Raw genomic sequence first — 19,351 nt, 5'->3', positions numbered from 1 at the left:
CCTTGCCTTCAAGGAGTACCTTTTATTGGATAATAAGTAAACACATAAACATATTGAAACACATTGTTTACACATTATGATAAATACCATGGGGAAAAATAGCAGGATATAAGAAGGACCATAAATGGAGGGGACTACTATAGCAGATAGGGCAGGCTCGACAAAATAATAAGAAAATAAGGCTCTATCCTGCCCAGGCTGGGCTTGAACTCCTGGGTTCAAGGAATCCTCCAGCCTCAGCCTCCCAAGTAGATGGGGTTAGAGATGTGCACCACCACACTTGGCTCATCTTTGACTTCTTACCTAAAGCTTATATTTGTTCAGAAATTTTGAAGGAGTGCCTTCTCTACCTCCCGTTTTTCCGGAGATTAAAAAAAAGTATTATAAATGAAAATTATCGGAAAAGAACCTATGCAAATGTCTAAATTACTCATATAATTTCTGCAATTATAAATATAGTAATACTATTTCTTTACATGGGTAGAGCAGGCAAATGAATCTCAAGATGTGGTCTTCGTTGGTTAAACTGAGTCTACAGATGGGCTCTTTAATAGACCAATTCCCTGGGTGCAGCTGAGAGCTTTCCTTGGTGATGACTGGGCACGCAATGATTGGGCTGGAGACCACGCGCAGCCCCAACCCCATTGCATGGGTAATATTTATACTAAAAAATTATGTGCTATTTATCTGAAACTCATATTTAATTGGGCATGCTTTATTTCTATTTGCTACATCTGGCAACCCCACACTTAAGCCCACCACCCCTCCCTCAGAGCATTTAGGAGCAAACGGCCTCGGGCTCTGTCTCTTGTCCATTTGTGGAGTGAACAGTTCAGGATGATGTGAGTGGCAGCAGCAGGCCTCAGTGGGGAATTCTGAGATGCCCTAAATGTTTTGGCAGCTTCACTGGCCCTCTTGTGGAGCTCATGGTAGCTGTGGGTCTAATTTAGCTGAGCCTCTCTTTGAAATCTACTTCAGCCTTCGCTGGCTTCACGAAGAGGTATGTTTTACCAGGAAGCAGATGAAGCTTAACTTCAGAACTCAACACTTTATGGGGACTTCAAGCATCATTATTCCTTATACACTTTTTCCTTTTTAATATCTCTCCCATCTACTCAGTACCCTAGAATCTGACATGTCACACTAGGTGCTGAAGCAAGTGGGGTGATAATAAACCAATATACATTAAAGCAGTTTGAAAAGGATATGGCACAATTCTAAAGCACAGTGATATTAAATTGTTAGTAAGACAATATGTCATCTTTCTCCCACTCTCTATATTGTTAAAATGTTAGTAATGTGTCAATGTTCCCCCCACCCATGCAATTTCATTGAAAATTCTGGGAAGGAAAATAAATACATTTGAATTCCAAAAAACCTATATTTTTGTGTTTTGTTCTTTAAACCCATAACCATACTCACATGTTTTTATATATCTATCCATATTCATTGTAGAATACTGGGAGACAACAAGTATAAAGGAGAAAATAAAAACTACTGTTACTTAGAGATGATCACTTTATAGATTTAGTATTGACAGTATCAGTTCTTCACAAACAACCATAGAAGTTCATGACTTTATGTTCTGGGAAAGACTTCCTATATCCCTGAAATTACCTGATAAAAGGGCAGGATTGCTTTGTTACAGATGTTTTCAGAACATTTGAACAATTTATACTCAAGAGTGGGTAAGAAAGAGCTTGTTTATTGGTGGACATTTCATCACTGAGTGTTAGTACGTTAAAAAATTTGTTTCCTGTATCTACTGGCAAAAATAACATTGTATTTGTTTTCATGAGTGTGATTTTGCTTTCAGACAAGATTCAACAACATTTACTCAACAAAGAATCTCTGAGCTCATACTATAAGGCTGTGCTAGATACTAGAGGTACAGAGATGAGTAAAGAATAGTCTTCAAGGAGCTCACAGTTTGTTGAGGGAGAGCCAAACACAAATGACCCACCATATTTTTTCCTTCACTTCAAATATTCTAACTGCCTTATCCATATAAAAACACAAATCTGGGCTGGGCACAGTGGCTCACACCTGTAATCCTAGCATTTTGGGAGGTTGAGGTGGGCTGAGCACCTGACCCCAGAAGTTTGAGACCAGCCTAGTCAACATAGGGAGACTCTGTCTCTATAAAAATAAACAAACATGGCTAACACCTGTAATCCCAGCACTTTGGGAGGCCGAGGCAGGAGGATTTCCTGAGATCAGGAGTTCAAGACCAGCCTGGCCAACATGGCAAACCCCATCTCTACTAAAAATACAAAAAATTAGCTGGGTGTGGTGGTGCATGCCTGTAATCCAGCTACTGAGGAGGCTGAGGTGGGAGAATTGCTTGAAACCAGGAGGCGGGGGTTGTAGTGAGCCGTGATCATGCTGCTGCACTCCAGCCTGGGTGACAGAGCGAGACTCTTGTCTCAAAAACAAACAAATCACTGATCCAAATAAACTTGACTTTCAAAAAATCTATATCATAATCTCCATTTTTTCACTCACGACCATATTGTCACCTATTTCTATATCTATATTCATACTTATTGTAGAAAACTGGGGGCAAGACAAGTATAAAGGAGAAAATAAAAACCATCATTATTCAGAGACGATAATTTTATAGACTGAACATTGGTAGTATCAGCTCTTCACAAACAACCATAGAAGTTCATGACTTTCTTTTCTTGGGATAAATTTGAAAAAAGTTCAGTTGCTCAAAAACCATGAATTAACTAACTACTGCGTGCTCATTGCTTTGTTAGGAGCTGAGAGAGATATAAGAGGCTGCCAGGGAACTCCTGGACAATCCTGCCTCTGATGGTGAAAGGGAGTGTGTTGGCTATTTGTCATGTGACAACAGTTCTGTCACCGAGGAACACATGGAATGCATAAACTGTCATCAGTAGAGCATGGTACAGAAGACCGTGGCTGTTCCAGTCCATGAGATTATTTATTTAGTTTTAACAAATACAAAAGAACAAGGGTATGAGATGTTCGGTTTCTATCTTGCACTAGATCATGAGAATTTTTAAATGTATGCCTCTTTGTAAACCTTTGTTAAAGAGGGGAAAGACTGGTTTCTGGTTGACCCAAAAGAGAGAGAAACAGCTGTTAACTGGATGTCACCAGTTACACCATGGGAGCAAATTAGAGACCAGGTTTTGTCCACCTCTCCTAAGATGAGATGAAGGAAGTTTTCAGTTATGTTGAGAAATGAGTATGAATAGTATCTAGTTATTAATGTTACTTCAAGCAGAAAGTAAAAGGAAACAGATGAAAGCCTCTTCTCTCTTGGTGTTCTGATCCCTTCACTCACTGCATCCTAAAAAGTACACACGAATATATTGGGGTCTCCGAAGGAGATAGATTTTCCCTGAATGCTGTTAAGAACACCATACATTTTTTATGGTACATTTTAAAATAAATCCTTCCTTTAGATTTTAAAATCTAAAATCTTTCTTGGCCAGGTGAGGTGGCTCATGCCTGAAATCCCAGCACTTTGGGAAGCTGAGGCAGTGGATTGCTTGAGGCCAGGAGTTTGAGACCCAGCTCTACCCAAAATTTAAAAATTAGCTGGGCATGGTGGTATATGCCTGTCATCCCAGCTACTCAGGAATCTGAGGCAGGAGGAACACTTGAGCCCAGGAGTTTGATACTGCAATGAGCTATAATCAGGCTACTACACTCCAGCCTGGGTGAGAGACTGAGACTCTGTCTTTAAACAACAATGACAACTCTCTTAAACAAAGACCTAGTCACTAGCATCATGGGCTCTCCATTTTCAACCTTATACTCCTCTAATAAAAACCTAAGTGTTCTTCTTGATCTGACCCTTGCCTAAATCACCAGTGTCTGCTCTTGCCCTGCCTCCCTCAGCCTCCCTTCTCTCAGTTCCCGGTCTGATAATCTCTTTCCCCCCCTCCTGTCTTCCATAAGTCATGCTCTCCACTGCTCTGTGTCTCCATAATGCCTGTTCCTTTTCCAGAAATCAGCTCAAAGCTTTCTCAAACAAGCTTTCCCTAACTCCTCTGACTAGGTCAAGTCCTTTAGTTATGCTGTTAAACAGCAACCTACAGTTTTCTTTCATAGTACCTTTGTTATAGCCATGGGTTTTTTGTTTGTTTGTTTGTTTTGAGACAGGGCCCCTCTCTGTCACCAAGGCTGGAGTGCAGTGACACAGTCATGGCTCACTGTAACCTTGACCTGCCTTGGCTCAGGCAATCCTCCTATCTCCACCTCCTAAATAGCAGGGACTAATTTTTATTTTGTAGAGATGGGTTTTCATCATGTTACTCAGGCTGATCTCAAACTCCTGGGCTCATCCACCCGACTTCGCCTCTCAAAGGGCTGGGATTACAGGCATGAGCCACCACACCATCCTGTCACTTTTTTAAAAGCTCAAATTCGTGGTTTATTGTCTGTCTCCCATGCTTCATCAAGGCAGGGACCATGTAGTCCTGTTTGCTGCTACACTCCAGTACCCGGCACTTGACTTGCACTTGGTAAACACTCAAGCACTTATTGAATGAGTACATGAATGAAGTACATTTCAGCCTTATGTGAGAAAAGACTAACACTTATCTATTAATTCTCTAAGAATTACACATTAAAACGCCTACCTCGTGCCAAAAGCTAAGGTTCAAAGACCCTCAAGGAGCTATTTGTTGGAATAAAACATAAACATAGAATAAATGTTACCTATGGTTTTGTCTCCAGCTCCTAGGATGGAGACATTATAAAATTTTATTATTATTAAAAAGAATTTTCTGTAAATCATTTGAATTTGATATGTAGCCATTTAGGAATAATGTAAGTCAGAATGTCTAAGAAATAAAAGGTCACATAAAGGGAAATTTTCTCTTCTATTCTCTCTCTCTTTTTTTTTTTTTTGAGATGGAGTCTCAATGGAATCTTGCTCTGTTGCCCAGGCTAGAGTGCAGTGGCATGATCTTGGCTCACTGCAACCTCTGCCTCCTGGGTTTGAGCAATTCTTCTGCCTCAGTCTCCCGAGTAGCTAGGATTACAGGCATGCACCACAATGCCTGACTAATTTTTGGATTTTTAGTGGAGACCTGGTTTCACCATGTTGGTCAGGCTGGTCTTGAACTCCCAACCTCAGGTGATCCACCCACTTTGGCCTCCCAAAGTGCTGGGATTACAGGTGTGAGCCACCACGCCCGGCCTCTTCTACTCTCTATAAATGTAAACTAACCATTCTGTGTTGTATTTTAAGAGGTAAGCTAGCAAGCTGTTGTATGCATAGGTGAGAGTAACCAATAAACAACTGAGGGAGCCAATACTACATTAATGAAAGCTGTTTCATAGCAGCTCTCATTTCATTTCATAACATAGTCCAAGTAGTTGTAGCTACTACTTGGACTATGTTATATTCAAGGTTTCAAAAACCTTTAAAAATATGTGCATAGCACAAGAGTGCGATTAGGCCTCCAAATCCACCTCTATTCTTTTGGCAGTTGCTGCATGCATTGTTTGCATTAGAGTTATATGAGCCTTAACAATGACTGCCCTTTATCTATGGCAACTTTTGGATTTCAGAATAAAAACTTACTGATAGTCTAGAAGTGCTTCACTTGTAGGCAATTTAACTTCTTTTGGTGGCCCATCATGTGGATCCTTTTTATTTGCTTTCCCTGAGTTTTCCATTGTGCTGGTTAGCTATTAAGAAATATACCTGTTTAGAAAAGAGACATAGGAAAAGTGAAAAATTCCATCTTTGCCTCCCTACTTTTGTTTACTCTAGATAAGGTACCTCTGGGACTTAATACTGGCTTTCTATCCTGATTGCTTCCATGACCCCAGATCTAACATTCACCACAATGGTGGAACATCATGAAGTGATTGGATTCTTGATTCTGGTGAATTCCATGTTTATCCCAGGTGTAGCATTCCCTCCACCCAAAACTTTCTAAGATACTCCTTCTCTTATGTTATTCATCTATATCTGTTGCCCCTATCTAGCTCTTTTGAGAGCAAAGAACTGAGCTTTTTCAATCATTTTATTTCCCCACAGTGTTTGGCAGAGAGAGATTAATTAAATGTCTATTAAGTTTTCAAAGAAAATGAAAACAAAACCACAATTTTCTATGAGCACGAAGAAGCTAGGATCCAAAAGACTTAAGAATTAGAATCAGGATCCAAAAAAAATTAGGTTTGGGCAGGGTTGATATAAAGAGCAAATAAAAGCACACATTGAAGTACTTTTAAAATGGTTGATCTTTGCAAATGCAAATAATAATGTATTAATAATAACTGCTCATCAGCTATTAATTGGTTTCATACCTAATGATAATAAATCAAAAATACATTTTAAAAGGGAAAATCAAGACCCACTGTTCACAGATGTTTATAGTAAGCAGGAGTACTTTCATAGGTTTGGTTTGGGTACTAACGTAGACTTTTCAGATTATGGTCTTCCTTAACATATTTATATCTTTTAATTTCCACTAATCTTAAAAGAATAAGTACCTAGCCTTAAATAAATGTATCAGTAGTTAGGTATGGCGGAAAGCATATAATATAATCTTTGTAATTATTTGTTTAAATGGCTGGAAACTCTCATGAGAGTAGGAATGATGTAATTCTTGTGCACTATTGTATTTCCTCACCAAGCACAATAGACACACAATAAATGCTTGTCAAATGAACACATGAGTGGATGCATGAACGAATCAGGCAGACATGGGCTTTAATCCTAGATCCATCACTATTATCTGTGTGACCTTGCATAGGTTACTTAATCTTTTTGAAGAACTTCAGTTTCATCATCTGTCAAGGGAGAAGGATAACAATTCTACGCTAAGAGCTATTTTAAGGATTAAATAAGCTAATATTTAAAGCACCTAGCATAGTGTCTGAGATATAGAGAAAGGTATATATCTCTAGCTCTATCTCTGTATAGTGCCCCTTCCTCTTTCCCTTCAGTTGTTTCTCCAGGTTAAGCTTCTTCAGGTTCTGGGTAACTAAAGCATAGAATGTCTGCCTGCTGCAAGTACAATGATGTGTGGGAAGACTAACCCATGAGGCTTGCTATTGTCAGCCGTCATTGATTTGGATCACTGAATTGGCAATCCATGTAAATCTTTGTAGACCATTCAGCTCCAAAGTGGAAAAACTTGTTAAAATGAAAACATGCTTTTTCTCTGTAGACATGCTGCCTGCACACTCAGACTTCCAGTAAGTCTGTCTTAATGTCTGCGACTTTTCAAACCAGGTTTGCACTACTGTGTATGCTAACTAATTTGAGCATATACATGAATGCAAATATACCACAATACTTTCCAACTGAAAAGCACACAGATGACACAACAAAAAGATTTAATACATTAGTACATTAGTGTCTTCTGAAATATGAAAGTGTTGATAATAATTTAATAGGCTCCACACCAAAAGGTGTCATCATGATACCACCACAATTCACAGAAATTATCAGTTAAGAAAAGATTACTCTTTTGTTTCAGATGCAGAGTTGAATTTTTATATTATTTTCCATTTTAGAATTAGAATTTTAAACTTTACTGTTGCACAAAAAGCATACTGACAAATGTTTCATTTTAAAACAATAACTTACTATTTAGTAATAATTTTTACCATAAAATATTTTATTTAAAAGTTAAAACAAATGTCAACATTTACCTCTTTCTAAGTCATATGGAAGAGACCAAGTGTTATGGTTTTTACCTGTGGTACCCATCTGGTGCTGGAGGAAAAATGACCTCATCCTGCTCAATTACCTCAGTTACCTGGCTTTTATGTTTTTAATTTTCTGACTAATGTATAATTACTTACCTAACTGCAGCTTATGGCAAAGGATTTTAATAAAATATGAGTGAAAATGTGGACCCATTAAAGCACAAATGCTTTATACATAAACTCTATTAAGATTCACTGTTTCACACACTTCAAGAAAATTGGTAAGCCAATTGGACTGCCTGCTTAATAGCTGCATTTTTGCATTGGGCTAATGATAGTACCTCAACATCTATTTTTGCATTTGATAATGTGCTATAAACCATGGGGCCTTTCATAAACATTTACAAGGATTCACAGTTCCTGACCACCCAGAAGATTTCTCTCAGTAAAGGGTGAGAATCCTAGAAAAATATTCACAAAGTAAATGCAGTTATCTTCCAGGAAGGTTACACTTAGAATATCTGACAAACAGACGTCGAATCTGTCAGTAACTACAAACATCTATTCAATGCCTGCTCTGCATGGTGCTTTAACTAGCCCCCAGTTACAAAGTATAGATGAGGCAAGATGCTACTGAGACAGATAGGAAGAAAGAAGCACACTGCAGCAGAACTTTAAAAAAAATGCCCTACAAGAGCTGTGGGTATTTTGTGTGGATGAGGTTGGTGGGGGCCCCAGCGACATCCAGAATCATGTTGAGGATCCCGTCTTTGAAGTGTAATGTCTGCTTGGTGCACCACAGGTACTCCTTCTCCTCTGTTTCGCCCTTCTAGGCGTACAACTGGAATGCCAGCCTTGGCAATGGCAGCTGCCACATGGTCCTGGGTGATGTTGCAGCTGGACCACTGCAGCTTGGCACCCAGGGTAATGAAGGTCTCAATGAGGATGGCCATATCCATGGGTCACATGTAGGCAGCTGGCAATGTGGGTGCCCTTCAGGGGCTTGGAGGGTCAAGTACAGCTCCCACATGCACATCAGGCCTGGCACCTGGTTCTCCACGATATCCAGGGCTTTGCATCCCCAGGAGGCCAGGCCAATGTCCGCGACTTTGTAGGGCAGTTTGTCAGACCTGCTGGTGGTGCTTGTGATAGACACGGCTGAAGGGGCCCAGGCCTCGATCTGGGGACAGGCACTGGGGATATGACACCGGACGGGGGTTCCTAGGTATTTTATTCATTTTGTGGCTACTGCAAATGAGATTGCACAGAACACATTTTTAACTCCATTAGAATTGGTCTCCAGTAAATGTTTTTAAAAATCCTGAATTAATTTAAAGCCATTCAGTGGTAATAGTACCACCTAAGCATTAATTTTAAAAATTGAGACATCTTTTTGTATTGATTATGTATATATGATAGGGCCCAAAATCATTAGTGTTAAAATGTAAAATTTGTCTTGTTTGGAAATATGTTAAAATCATATATTAAAATCAAGGTATTTAAAAATATCTAGATGAGTGACATTTTCAAGTTTCACTTGGATGATTGATGATGTACATTACATTAGCATGTATTTTCTTCACCAATGCAAATCCTTTAGTCATGGCACATTTTTCTACTGCAGTACCCAAATTATATTGGAGTCTTAGCTTTAAAATTATTCTGTCTTCTGATCCAGAGTTGCTAATATCAAATAGTTTGAAATGCAGTCTATTACACTAACTTCTCTAGTAACCAGAACTACATTTTTTCCAATTCTTATTGTTCTTCAGTTTTAGAATTATCAACAAAGAAAAGAAAAATAACTATGAGAATATTATTATTAGGATAAGGGAAATATATGCAATAATGATGGTAGAGAACAAAAAGGGTTTCTTTCTACCTTCAAATAGCAGTAGTGAGTCTAAAGAGGATCTTCTGGAGGTGGCTGTAAGGCAATCCATGAGCAATTATCACACAGACTGATAAATATCCAGTCATTATTTTTCTCCTCTGTCATCACATGAATCTTTCTTTTCCTTTTTTTTTGGGGGGGGGTCGCTTACATAGGGCACCTTTTCCCATCTCTTAATCACTTCCTCAACTCTCTCTCTTGCCCAGCAGAAAATTATGGGATAAGGGAGTGAGGAAACAAACACGGTACTGTACAAATGTGACAAATTCATAAAAGAAGCCAAGTTCTCTTTAGAAGAATGTTGTGGTATCCAGAGCAAGAAGTTGAAACCAATCTATGAATTGGGATATGAGGGTAAAAGACATCAATAACACACTTAGCACGTATGAAGTACCTACAGGGGAAGATCATTGCACTGATATTGAGAAGGATGCAAGAATATGTGAGGTTCTTACTTAGAAAGCATTCACTAGACTCAGAATTTGGTGAGAGGGGCACTAAGAGAACAAGACTGAGCTTGGTCCCCGTTCCTGCACGGAGTTGTATAACCTCGGCCAAGGCTCTGAACCTCTGACCTGTTTCCTCCTCCATCTGTCCTAGCTGCTGTCCGGGCTATTATGAGGCTCCAGACACTTTGGGAAAACTGTCAAGTGATAAAGCCTCGCAAGAAGGGAAGGCATTCTTAGTCTACTCTGCATCTGCTGTGTGCTAGGGGCTGTGTGAGGGCACCGTGAAGGTTATAAACCTGAACCAAATTCAGAGCCTGCCTTTCGAGAGGGCAAATAATGTATCCAGGGATTCTACCGCAAGGTGGAGAGATGGGTTGACATTCTTACCAGATTAAAAAGGACTGCCTTCCTTCTCATCTCCTGGATGGAGAAGAGGGGTAGGCCTATCAGAGCCCTTCCCAGCAGCTCCTAACGGCCCAAGAACGGCGCTTCGGGACAAGACCAGGAGGGCGCGACCCCCAGGCTGATCTCGAAGCGGCGCAAGCCCAGGCCCGTGGACAGGGGGGCCCATGGACAGGGGGGCCCGTGGAGGGGGGGTCTGTGGAGGGTGGGCCGGGGATGCTTATAAAGTCTTCAGTGTCACACTGGAAGGAGTCGGGGACCAAGAAAAGAGGCCAGCCAGTCTCCTGACATCCCCTCCACAGCCTCCAGCGGTGGATACCCCGCCGTGGGCCGATAGTTCGCACTACAGTTCAGCCCGCGGACCAGGCCCACCGGCTCCACCGCAGCCGGTGCCGCGCCCTGCGTTTCCAAGGCAACCGACGTCCTCCCTCCCACTCCCTCTCCACCCGCCCAAGCTTAGCCGCGAACGGCGGGCCAAGCGCGCCATCTGGTGGCGGTGCAGGGAAGAGTCCCGGCCGAGGGCCTGCACCGCCGCCGTGGTAGCTGCCGTCGCTCTCTCCAGCCTTTTTCCGCTGACCCAGCTGGTCTCAAACGCTCACGAGCTGCTTGGCTCCCTTTAGTCGCAAGCCCGGAAGTTGGTGACTGTAGACACAGGACCCACGGACTTTGTGCTGTTACCGTGAGCAGGTCATTTGGGTCTCAGAGTCTGTGTGTTCCGCTGTAAAATGAGACGCCTGGACTCGGTGGTGGTTTCCGCACAGTTCGGGGGACGCGGACCGGGACGGGGACGGGCCCGGGCCGGGTGGTCTGTGAGGGTTCTGCGCGCCTCTACCCCGCTCCGCTTCTTCCACCGTGGCGGCTTCTCTTCTTTCCACTTTTGTGCACTCATTGTTTGGTTTTAGCTCTTAATAAGAATGGCAGATCCCTGGACTAAATGCTTATAGGACAACTTCCTGCTGTACAAGTCCTTGATTCTGTTTTCCTTTTCGCTTTCCTTTTTTGTTCCTAAACCTTGAGAAAGGAATTTAAGTCCAGTATTTCCCACTCTTCGCTTTTTGCTGTTCTCTCCTCCGAGAGAGAAAAAGAAAATCCTACACGTAACAGCCCTTAAAGTTTCTCCTTCCTCTCTTGCATTATTTCTCATTATCTGCCTCAAGATAATTTTCTTTTTTTGTACTTTGACACTGACTCTAAATGGACGATTTTCTTTTACATCCTAGGAGCGTCTATATCCTGGTAGTTACAGGTAGTTACAGTTCAATTACTTATCCTTTTGTCCCAGGAAGACAGAAATGAGGCTCCTTTAGGCTTCCCTGCTCCCTTCGTAAGTCACGTGTTTGGCATTCTTGAATTTGTTTTTTTAAAAATGGATTATAATATTTTTGATTCATGCTGTGTTATATTAATAACGTATTAAGAACTTAAAGGAAGGGAAATGAAGCAGTTAATGAAAATATTAAGCAACTTTTGGTTAAGGGAGTTTTTCTCATCAGTAAAATATCCAAAAATTAACCATTATTAGAGATAATTTATGTGTTCCACCTCATTTAAACCTCCCTTTAGTCTATCAGTGTTGTATTTATTAAGTGCCAGGAATTTGCTATGATCTACACATCTGATATAAAGGTTCTTCTGTTAACCTGGTTTTCCCTAAAATAACATCATCAGATGGGATTATAGGATAAAATTATTAAGAATGCAAACTCAGGAGAAAAAGCTACCAGTGGAAAATTTTTAAAGCATGGAGTTTTTTAGTCAAATATAAAAGCAATTTGTGATTCTTCAGCACTTTGAATTCATTCCCACATCATTTCCTATAAATCTTAGGCCTGCTTCTTTTATGAGAGCCTGGGCCTATAGTGAAAAACTGTACTTTTACCTATCATTTGTATCCTGCACAGTTTTTCTTATGGTGTTTACCAGTTGGTGATCAGTGTGAAGCCAGATAAAAACCATTTGCCGAGTTTCCTCATTTGACCTTGATTTTCTGTTAGCCTTGCCACACTGAATGATGTAGAAATAGACGTAGGAAAGTATCTATGGTAGAAAAAGCCAAATAGGCTGTCTGTTTTGGCTAAACTGCAAAGAACCTGTTTGATATGAGCAATTGCTAAACAAAAACAACTGCAGGGTCTTATTATTATTAAATCTCACAATAGTTTCTAAAGACCTGAACTAGAAATGAACTTACTGCCTTTGCGAACCAGTTCAAACTTTTGGTAAATCAGACATTTTACCTACAGTAGTTACTTTTGAGAAATAGAAAAGCTGTGCTACAACTTCCTGTCCAATAACTTTGTTCCTCACAAATTTGAAACAATTAAATAGATGCTTTGCAAAAATAAATAATCATGAACTAAAATATTCTCTTAAGATGAAAAATGTATATGCTACCTTTAAGAAGGAGATCGTTTTAACCCAACATCCATTGTCACGTTGCAATATTATATTATAAAATGGGATGGTGTCTCACTATTTATAAGGGTCATATTTTTTCACTTGAAGCCAGAGGCATATACCTGCAGTTCACTTTTTTTTCTTTATCTCTCCAAACCAAGTTTAACTTAAATAACCAGAATTCCGGCAAAAAGATATCACATCTCTTTTTTTTCCTTCTTACTTCCTCTGCCTAATTAATTTTTGAAATTACTCTTATGATCTCTCTGTTTTCTCAGGTATAAGAGGAGCTCAGGACAGTAAGCTGGAGCCAGGGTTTCTTATCCCAGGAACCTGGGCTATATTATTTGAATTGTGCCTGAGAGTTTTAGCATGTGACATCACAACAGCATTTAGCAACAATGAATTGCTGCATGCTTGCTGTAGTTTTAAAATATGAACACAAAAGGACAAACATATAGACCAATAGACTATAACAAAAAATCAAGAAATACACTTGTACATATATGATCAGTTGCTTCAGACAAAAGTGTAAAAGTAACTCAATAAGCAAAGCATAATCTTTTGAACAAATGCTACTGTAACTATTGGATATCTAGCTGAGAAAAAAAAAAAGTGAAGCTTCACTCTGACCAAAAACCATACAAAAAATTAACTCAAAATGAATCATAAAGGTGAAAACTATAAAACTTCTAGAATAAGACAAAAAATCTTTTTGACTTTGCATCAGCCAAGTCTTACATAGGACACAAAAAGCATGATTCAAAAAAGAAAAAAAGAACTTGAACTTCATCAAATTTAAATTTAAAACATCTGCTTTTGAGGGTTTTTTTTTTTTTCTTTTTTTCTTCTTTTGGTTTGTTATTTGAGTCAGGGTCTTGCTCTGTCACGCAGGCTGGAATGCAGCAGTATGGAAATGGCTCACTGCAGCCTCGAACTCTCAAGCTTATGTGATCCTCCTGCCTCAGCCTACCAAGTAATTGGGACCACAGGCACGTGCCACCATGCTCAACTGATTTTTTAGTATTTTATTTTATTTTTTGTAGAGATGGGGGTCTTGTCATGTTGCCTAGGCTGGTTTCAAACTCCCAGCCTGAGGTGATTCTTCCGCCTTGGCCTCCCAAATTGCTGGGATCGTAGGCGTGAGCCACCATGCCCAGCCTGATCTTTAGTTTTAAGAAGATGAAAAGGCAAGCCATGGTCTGGAAGAAAACATTTGCAATACATGTACCTGCCATAAGACTGTGATCTAGAATTTATAAATAATTCCTCAAACTCAATAATAAGAAAAAGACCAACTAATTACAAATGCCAAAAGATTTGAATAGACACTCCAAAAAGTAGATATATTCATGGCCAGTTAGCACATGAAAAGATGCTCAATATCATTAGTTATCAGACAAATGCAAATTGAAACTACAGTGAGATAACTACTACATACCCACTAGAATGGCTAACCCTAACAGACTGACAATACCATGTGTTGCCAAGGCTGTGGAGTAACTGGAACTTTCATATGTTTCTGATGGAAAAACAAAATGGTGCAACCATTTTGGAAAACAGTTTAGCAGTCTCTTATAAGGTTAAACATATACTGTATGACCCAGCAACCCCACTCTTATTTATCAAAGAGAAATGAAAATGAATGTTCATAGCCACTTTATTTATAATACTACTTAATAAAAAAAAGGAATGTTGCCAGCACTTATGAATGGGAAAAAAAACGGGGGTGTGGGGAATGAGCTATTGATACATGCAGCAACCTGGATGGGTCTCAAAAGAATTGAGCTAAGTGAAGAAGCCAAGTGTGAAAAACTATATGCTGTATCATGAAATTCTAGAAAAGCCTGGAAGCAGATCAGTGGTGGCCTTGAGCTGAGGGGCTGGGGTGTGGGATTGACTGCAAGGGGGCAGGAGAGTACTTCTGGAATAAAGGAAGTGCTCTATATCTTGATTATGGTGGTGGTTACAAAGATGTACAGATTTGTTAAAGCCCATTGAACTATATATTTAAAATGGGTACATTTTATTGTATATGAATTGTACTTTAACAATGTTTCTAACAATTTAATTTTAAAAATTTAATTGTACTTTAACAATTTAATTTTTTAAAAGTGGTTTCAGGCTGGGCATAGTGGCTCACGCCTGTAATCCCAGCACTTTTGGAGGCTGAGGCAGGTGGATCACCTGAGGTCAGGAGTTCGAGACCAGCCTGACTAACATAGTGACACCCCGTCTCTACTAAAAATACAAAATTAGCTGGGTGTGGTGGTGCATGCCTGTAATCCGAGCTACTCGGGAGGCTGAGGCAGGAGAATCGCTTGAACCTGAGAGGCGGAGGTTGCAGTGAGGTGAGATCGCGCCACTACACGCTCCAGCCTGGGTGACAGAGTGAGACTCTGTCTCAAAAAAAAAAAAAATGGTTTCAGCTTGGGCGTGGGTGTGGTGATTCACCTCTGTAATCCCAGCACTTTGGGAGGCTGAGGCGGGTAAATCACCTGAGGTCAGGAGTTTGAGAGCAGCCTGACCAACATGGTGAAGCCCCATCTCTACTAAAAATTCAAAATTAGCGGGGTGTGCTGGTGCATGCCTGTAATTCCAGCTGCTTGGGAGACTGAGGCAGGAGAATCACTTGCACCTGGAGGCAGAGGGTAGAGTGAGCTGAAATTGCACCATTGTATTCCAGCCTGGGCAACAAGAGCAAAAACTCCATCTAAAAAAAATAACAAAACAACAACAACAGCAAATAAATAAATGTTTCATATTCTACTGGGGGAACCCGCCCCAATAGTTAACATGGGTTCTTTTCTATTTCCCTAAGTGTTGGCTGGTTTGAGAAATAAAGGGAAAGAGTACAAAAGAGAGAAATTTCAAAGCTGGGTGTCCGGGAGAGACATCACATGTCAGCAGGTTCTGTGATGCCCCTGAGCTGTAAAACCAGCAAGTTTTTATTAGCAATTTTCAAAAGAGGAGGGAGTGCACGAATAGAGTGTGGGTCACAGAGATCACATGCTTCACAAGGTAATAAAATATCTCAAAGTAAATGGAGGCAGGGCGAGATCACAGGACTTACAGGATGGGGCAAAATTAAAATTGCTAATGAAGTTTTGGGTATGCATTGTCATTGATAACTTCCTATCAGGAGACAGGGTTTGAGAGCAGACAACCTGTCTGACCAAAATTTATTAGGCGTGGATTTCTTCATCCTAATAAGCCTGGGAGCTCTACAGGAGACGGGGACTTATTTCATCCCTTCGGCTTCGACTGTAAAAGACAGCCACCCCCAAGGGGGCCATTCATAGGCCTACCCTCAGGGGCACATTCTCTTTCTCAGGGATGTTCCTGCTGAGAAAAAGAATTCAGTGATATTTCTCCTATTTGCTTTTGAAAGAAGAGAAATAGGACTGTGTTCCGCTCAGCTCACTGGCAGTCAGAGTTTAAGGTTATCTCTCTTTTCCCTGAACATTGCTGTTATCCTGTTCTTTTTTCAAGGTGCCCAGATTTCATATTGTTCAAACACACATGCTCTACAATTTGTGCAGTTAACGCAATCATCACAGGGTCCTGAGGTGACATACATCCTCCTCAGCTTACGAAGATGATGGGATTAAGAGATTAAAGTGAAGACAGGCATGGGAAATCACAAGGGTATTGATTGGGGAAGTGATAAGTGTCCATGAAATCTTCACAATTTATGTTCAGAGACTGCAGTAAAGACAAGCGTAAGAAATTATAAAAGTATTAATTTGGGGAACTAACAAATGTCCATGAAATCTTCACAATTTATATTCTTCTGCCATGGCTTCAGATAGTCCCTCCGTTCAGGGTCCCTGACTTCCCGCAACAATATTCTTTTTTTTTTTTTTTTTTTTGAGATGGAGTCTCGCTCTGTCGCCCAGGCTGGAGTGCAGTGGCTGGATCTCAGCTCACTGCAAGCACCACCTCCCGGGTTTATGCCATTCTCCTGCCTCAGCCTCCCGAGTAGCTGGGACTACAGGCGCCCGCCACCTCACCCGGCTAGTTTTTTGTATTTTTTTAGTAGAGACGGGGTTTCACCATGTTAGCCAGGATGGTCTCGATCTCCTGACCTCGTGATCCGCCTGCCTCGGCCTCCCAAAGTGCTGGGATTACAGGCTTGAGCCACCGTGCCCGGCCAACAATATTCTTTAACACTCCTCTCTTCAAGAGGTGGCATCTCTGTTCCCTCTCCTTGAATCTGAGTAGTCTTATGACTACTGTAAGCAAGAGAGTATGGAAATAACTCTGTGTTCCTTCTGAGGCTAGATTTTTAAAAAGTCATGCAGCTTCCTCCTGGTTCTTTTGGGATACTTGCTCTAGAGGAAGCCAGCTGCAATGTAAGAAGTCCATCTCCTGTGAGACAACCATGCTGGAGAGGCCAAGTATAGGTACTGTGGTCCACCATTCTAGCTGACCCCATCTTATAACCCACAAAGTGCCAGACATGTGAACAAAGTAATCTTGGACTGTCCCAGCTGGCCCATCCATCAGCTAAGTATTGCTGAGTTAATCTCAGTTGAAACCACAGGAGCGAGAGATCACCAGTTACTAACCTACAGGATCTGTGAGCTGTAATAAAGTGGTGATTGTTTTATTTTATTTATTTTTAAATTTTTTTGTAGAGACCAGGTCTCACTGTGTTGCCCAGGTTCATCTTGAACTCCTGGGCTCAAGTGATCCTCCTGCCTCAGTCTCCCAAAGTGCTGGGATTACAGGCGTGAGCCACGGCACCCAGCCCAGGTTGTTTTAAACTAATTAGTTTTGTTAGTGTATTTGTTGTCTATTATTGCACAACAAATTCCTCCAAAATGTAGCAATTCAAGACAATAATAATCATTTATTATCCCACAGTTTCTATGGATCAGGAATTCGGGAGCAACTTCACTGGGCAGTTGTAGCTTGTTGTAACTCATGAGGTCAGATGTTGGACAGATTCTGTCTCTGCCTGAAGGAGTTCTCATTCTAGGGGAAGTGAGGAGCAATCAAGTTATTCTGCAATTATAAAACAGCTGGATACTTTCCAGAAAAGGGGTAAAAGCAAGGTGCTATGGAAAACATAATCCAGTCTTGCGAGTCAGGGAAAATTTTCCAGAGGAATTGAGATATAAATTAAGACTTGACAATAAGCAGGAACTTGACAATGAGCAGGAAGTTTGGAGCATGGAGTGGGAGGGCCTGGGACAGAGGGCATTGCAAATACAAAGTCCTAGAGGTAAAAATGAAAATGATGAGTGTCTAATGGAGCAGAAGAGATTACCATGGTTGGATAATAGGTTCCCAGGGATAGGAGAGAAGTGAGACAGGAGGCTGGAGAAGCAAGTAGGGACAGATCATGGTGGGTCCTCTGAGCCATACAGAAGATTACAGGCTCTGTGATGATGATAGAAGTTCACTCTGGCAAGTGTGGAGGAGGGTGGGAACAGGCAGGACAGGGTCAGGTTCTAGAATGAGTTCCACTGACCACAGTTTCAATCTTTCTTTTGCCTAAGGGTCACTCCCTTGGTTCTAGTTTCTGGTCCAAGGAGCTTGTCTCAGGCTCTGCCCTTTGCAAGATTGCAGTGACTGGCAAAAAGAATGACCTCATCTCTTTGGCTCAAGTTGTCAGCTTGCCTAATCTCTGGAATCTTCTGTGGCTCAGGTGAGATGCCCACCTCCACACCGGGAAGTAGTCTATGAAACTACTATCACCACACCACCAGAGAATAGATAGAGTAACACTACCTCACATCTGGAGAATGAGGCAGTATACACTCTAACTTCCAATTTTAAGAACTGTATTTGTTTATGGAAAGGAAAATAAACTGACATTTTCAGGACTATCTACCAATATTAGCAAACCCAAGGTAGTGTGCTCCATTTTTAAATAAGGGAGTAAGAAGTTTGTGAATTACTCCCTACACACTTCATATGGTTTTGAGGACATACTATTTTACCCTTTATACAGCACACTAGCTAAGAAAATCTATTGCCAGAAGACCACTTTCTTATTCTATGTAAATGAAATGTCTAGAAAAGGCAAATTTACTGAGACAGAAATTGAGAGGCTTCAGTTAGGGCTTACACGATAGAGTCACCAGCAGGGGGACTGCTTGGAGAGGAAGCTGTCCAAGTGAAGCCATGAGCAGTTGAAAGAGTTATTGCAGAGAATAGTCTTTGACCCTGAAATTGAAAAATCCTTCTTCTATCAAATGCCCCTGACTTTGGGAAGTACCCACTGACGCATCTGGTGAGACTGAGAGATATAATTCCCATAACCACACTTTGTTGATGCTTATTTTGTTTAAGAACGTGAAATTTGGAGTCAGTTCAGGGTTCTGAAACTGCTTACTAGTTGTGTGACCTTGGACGAGTTACTCTACCTTTCTGTATCTCAGTTTCCTGATCTAGAAAATGGACATAATATTACATACTTCTCAGGGCTGCTCTGAAGATTGCTGGGTACAATTCCTGGCACACTGTAGGTCCTCAATAAATGTTAATTCTTCCTTGCAGCCTTTTAACTGTTATGTGAGAATGCTGGAAAGTAGGAGAATGTGAAACT

At 40.8% G+C, this 19,351-nt stretch overlaps 2 protein-coding genes across 3 annotated transcripts in view; one reads left to right on the top strand and one right to left on the bottom strand.

The window, feature by feature from the left end:
• CCDC83 (coiled-coil domain containing 83) overlaps positions 1-10,498 on the bottom strand; it is an 82,717-nt gene extending 72,219 nt beyond the window's left edge. For both annotated transcript variants that reach the window (XM_033206088.1, XM_033206089.1), the window contains exons 1-2: positions 10,381-10,498; positions 5,570-5,692 (exon numbers count right to left, since the gene is read on the bottom strand). In XM_033206088.1, coding sequence (XP_033061979.1) covers positions 5,570-5,664 — 95 coding nt within the window. In that variant the 5' untranslated portion in view covers positions 5,665-5,692; positions 10,381-10,498. The remainder of the gene's footprint in view (positions 1-5,569; positions 5,693-10,380) is intronic.
• A 46-nt stretch (positions 10,499-10,544) lies between these two features.
• LOC117080796 (filamin-binding LIM protein 1-like) lies at positions 10,545-18,434 on the top strand. Its single transcript, XM_033206091.1, has 2 exons — positions 10,545-11,719; positions 18,300-18,434. The coding sequence occupies exon 1, from the start codon at positions 10,563-10,565 to the stop codon at positions 11,013-11,015; it is 453 nt and encodes a 150-aa protein (XP_033061982.1). The 5' UTR covers positions 10,545-10,562; the 3' UTR covers positions 11,016-11,719; positions 18,300-18,434.
• The last annotated feature ends 917 nt before the right edge of the window (positions 18,435-19,351 follow it).

This window comes from Trachypithecus francoisi, unplaced genomic scaffold, assembly GCF_009764315.1.
Source record: "Trachypithecus francoisi isolate TF-2019V2 unplaced genomic scaffold, Tfra_2.0 Lachesis_group8, whole genome shotgun sequence".
NCBI classification, from domain to species: domain Eukaryota; kingdom Metazoa; phylum Chordata; class Mammalia; order Primates; family Cercopithecidae; genus Trachypithecus; species Trachypithecus francoisi.
This window is presented reverse-complemented; position numbering and strand designations above follow the sequence as displayed.

Coding starts and splice junctions, on each gene's coding strand:
- LOC117080796 (XM_033206091.1), top strand. CDS start 10,563: ATGGACAGGGGGGCCCGTGGAGGGGGGGTCTGTGGAGGGTGGGCCGGG.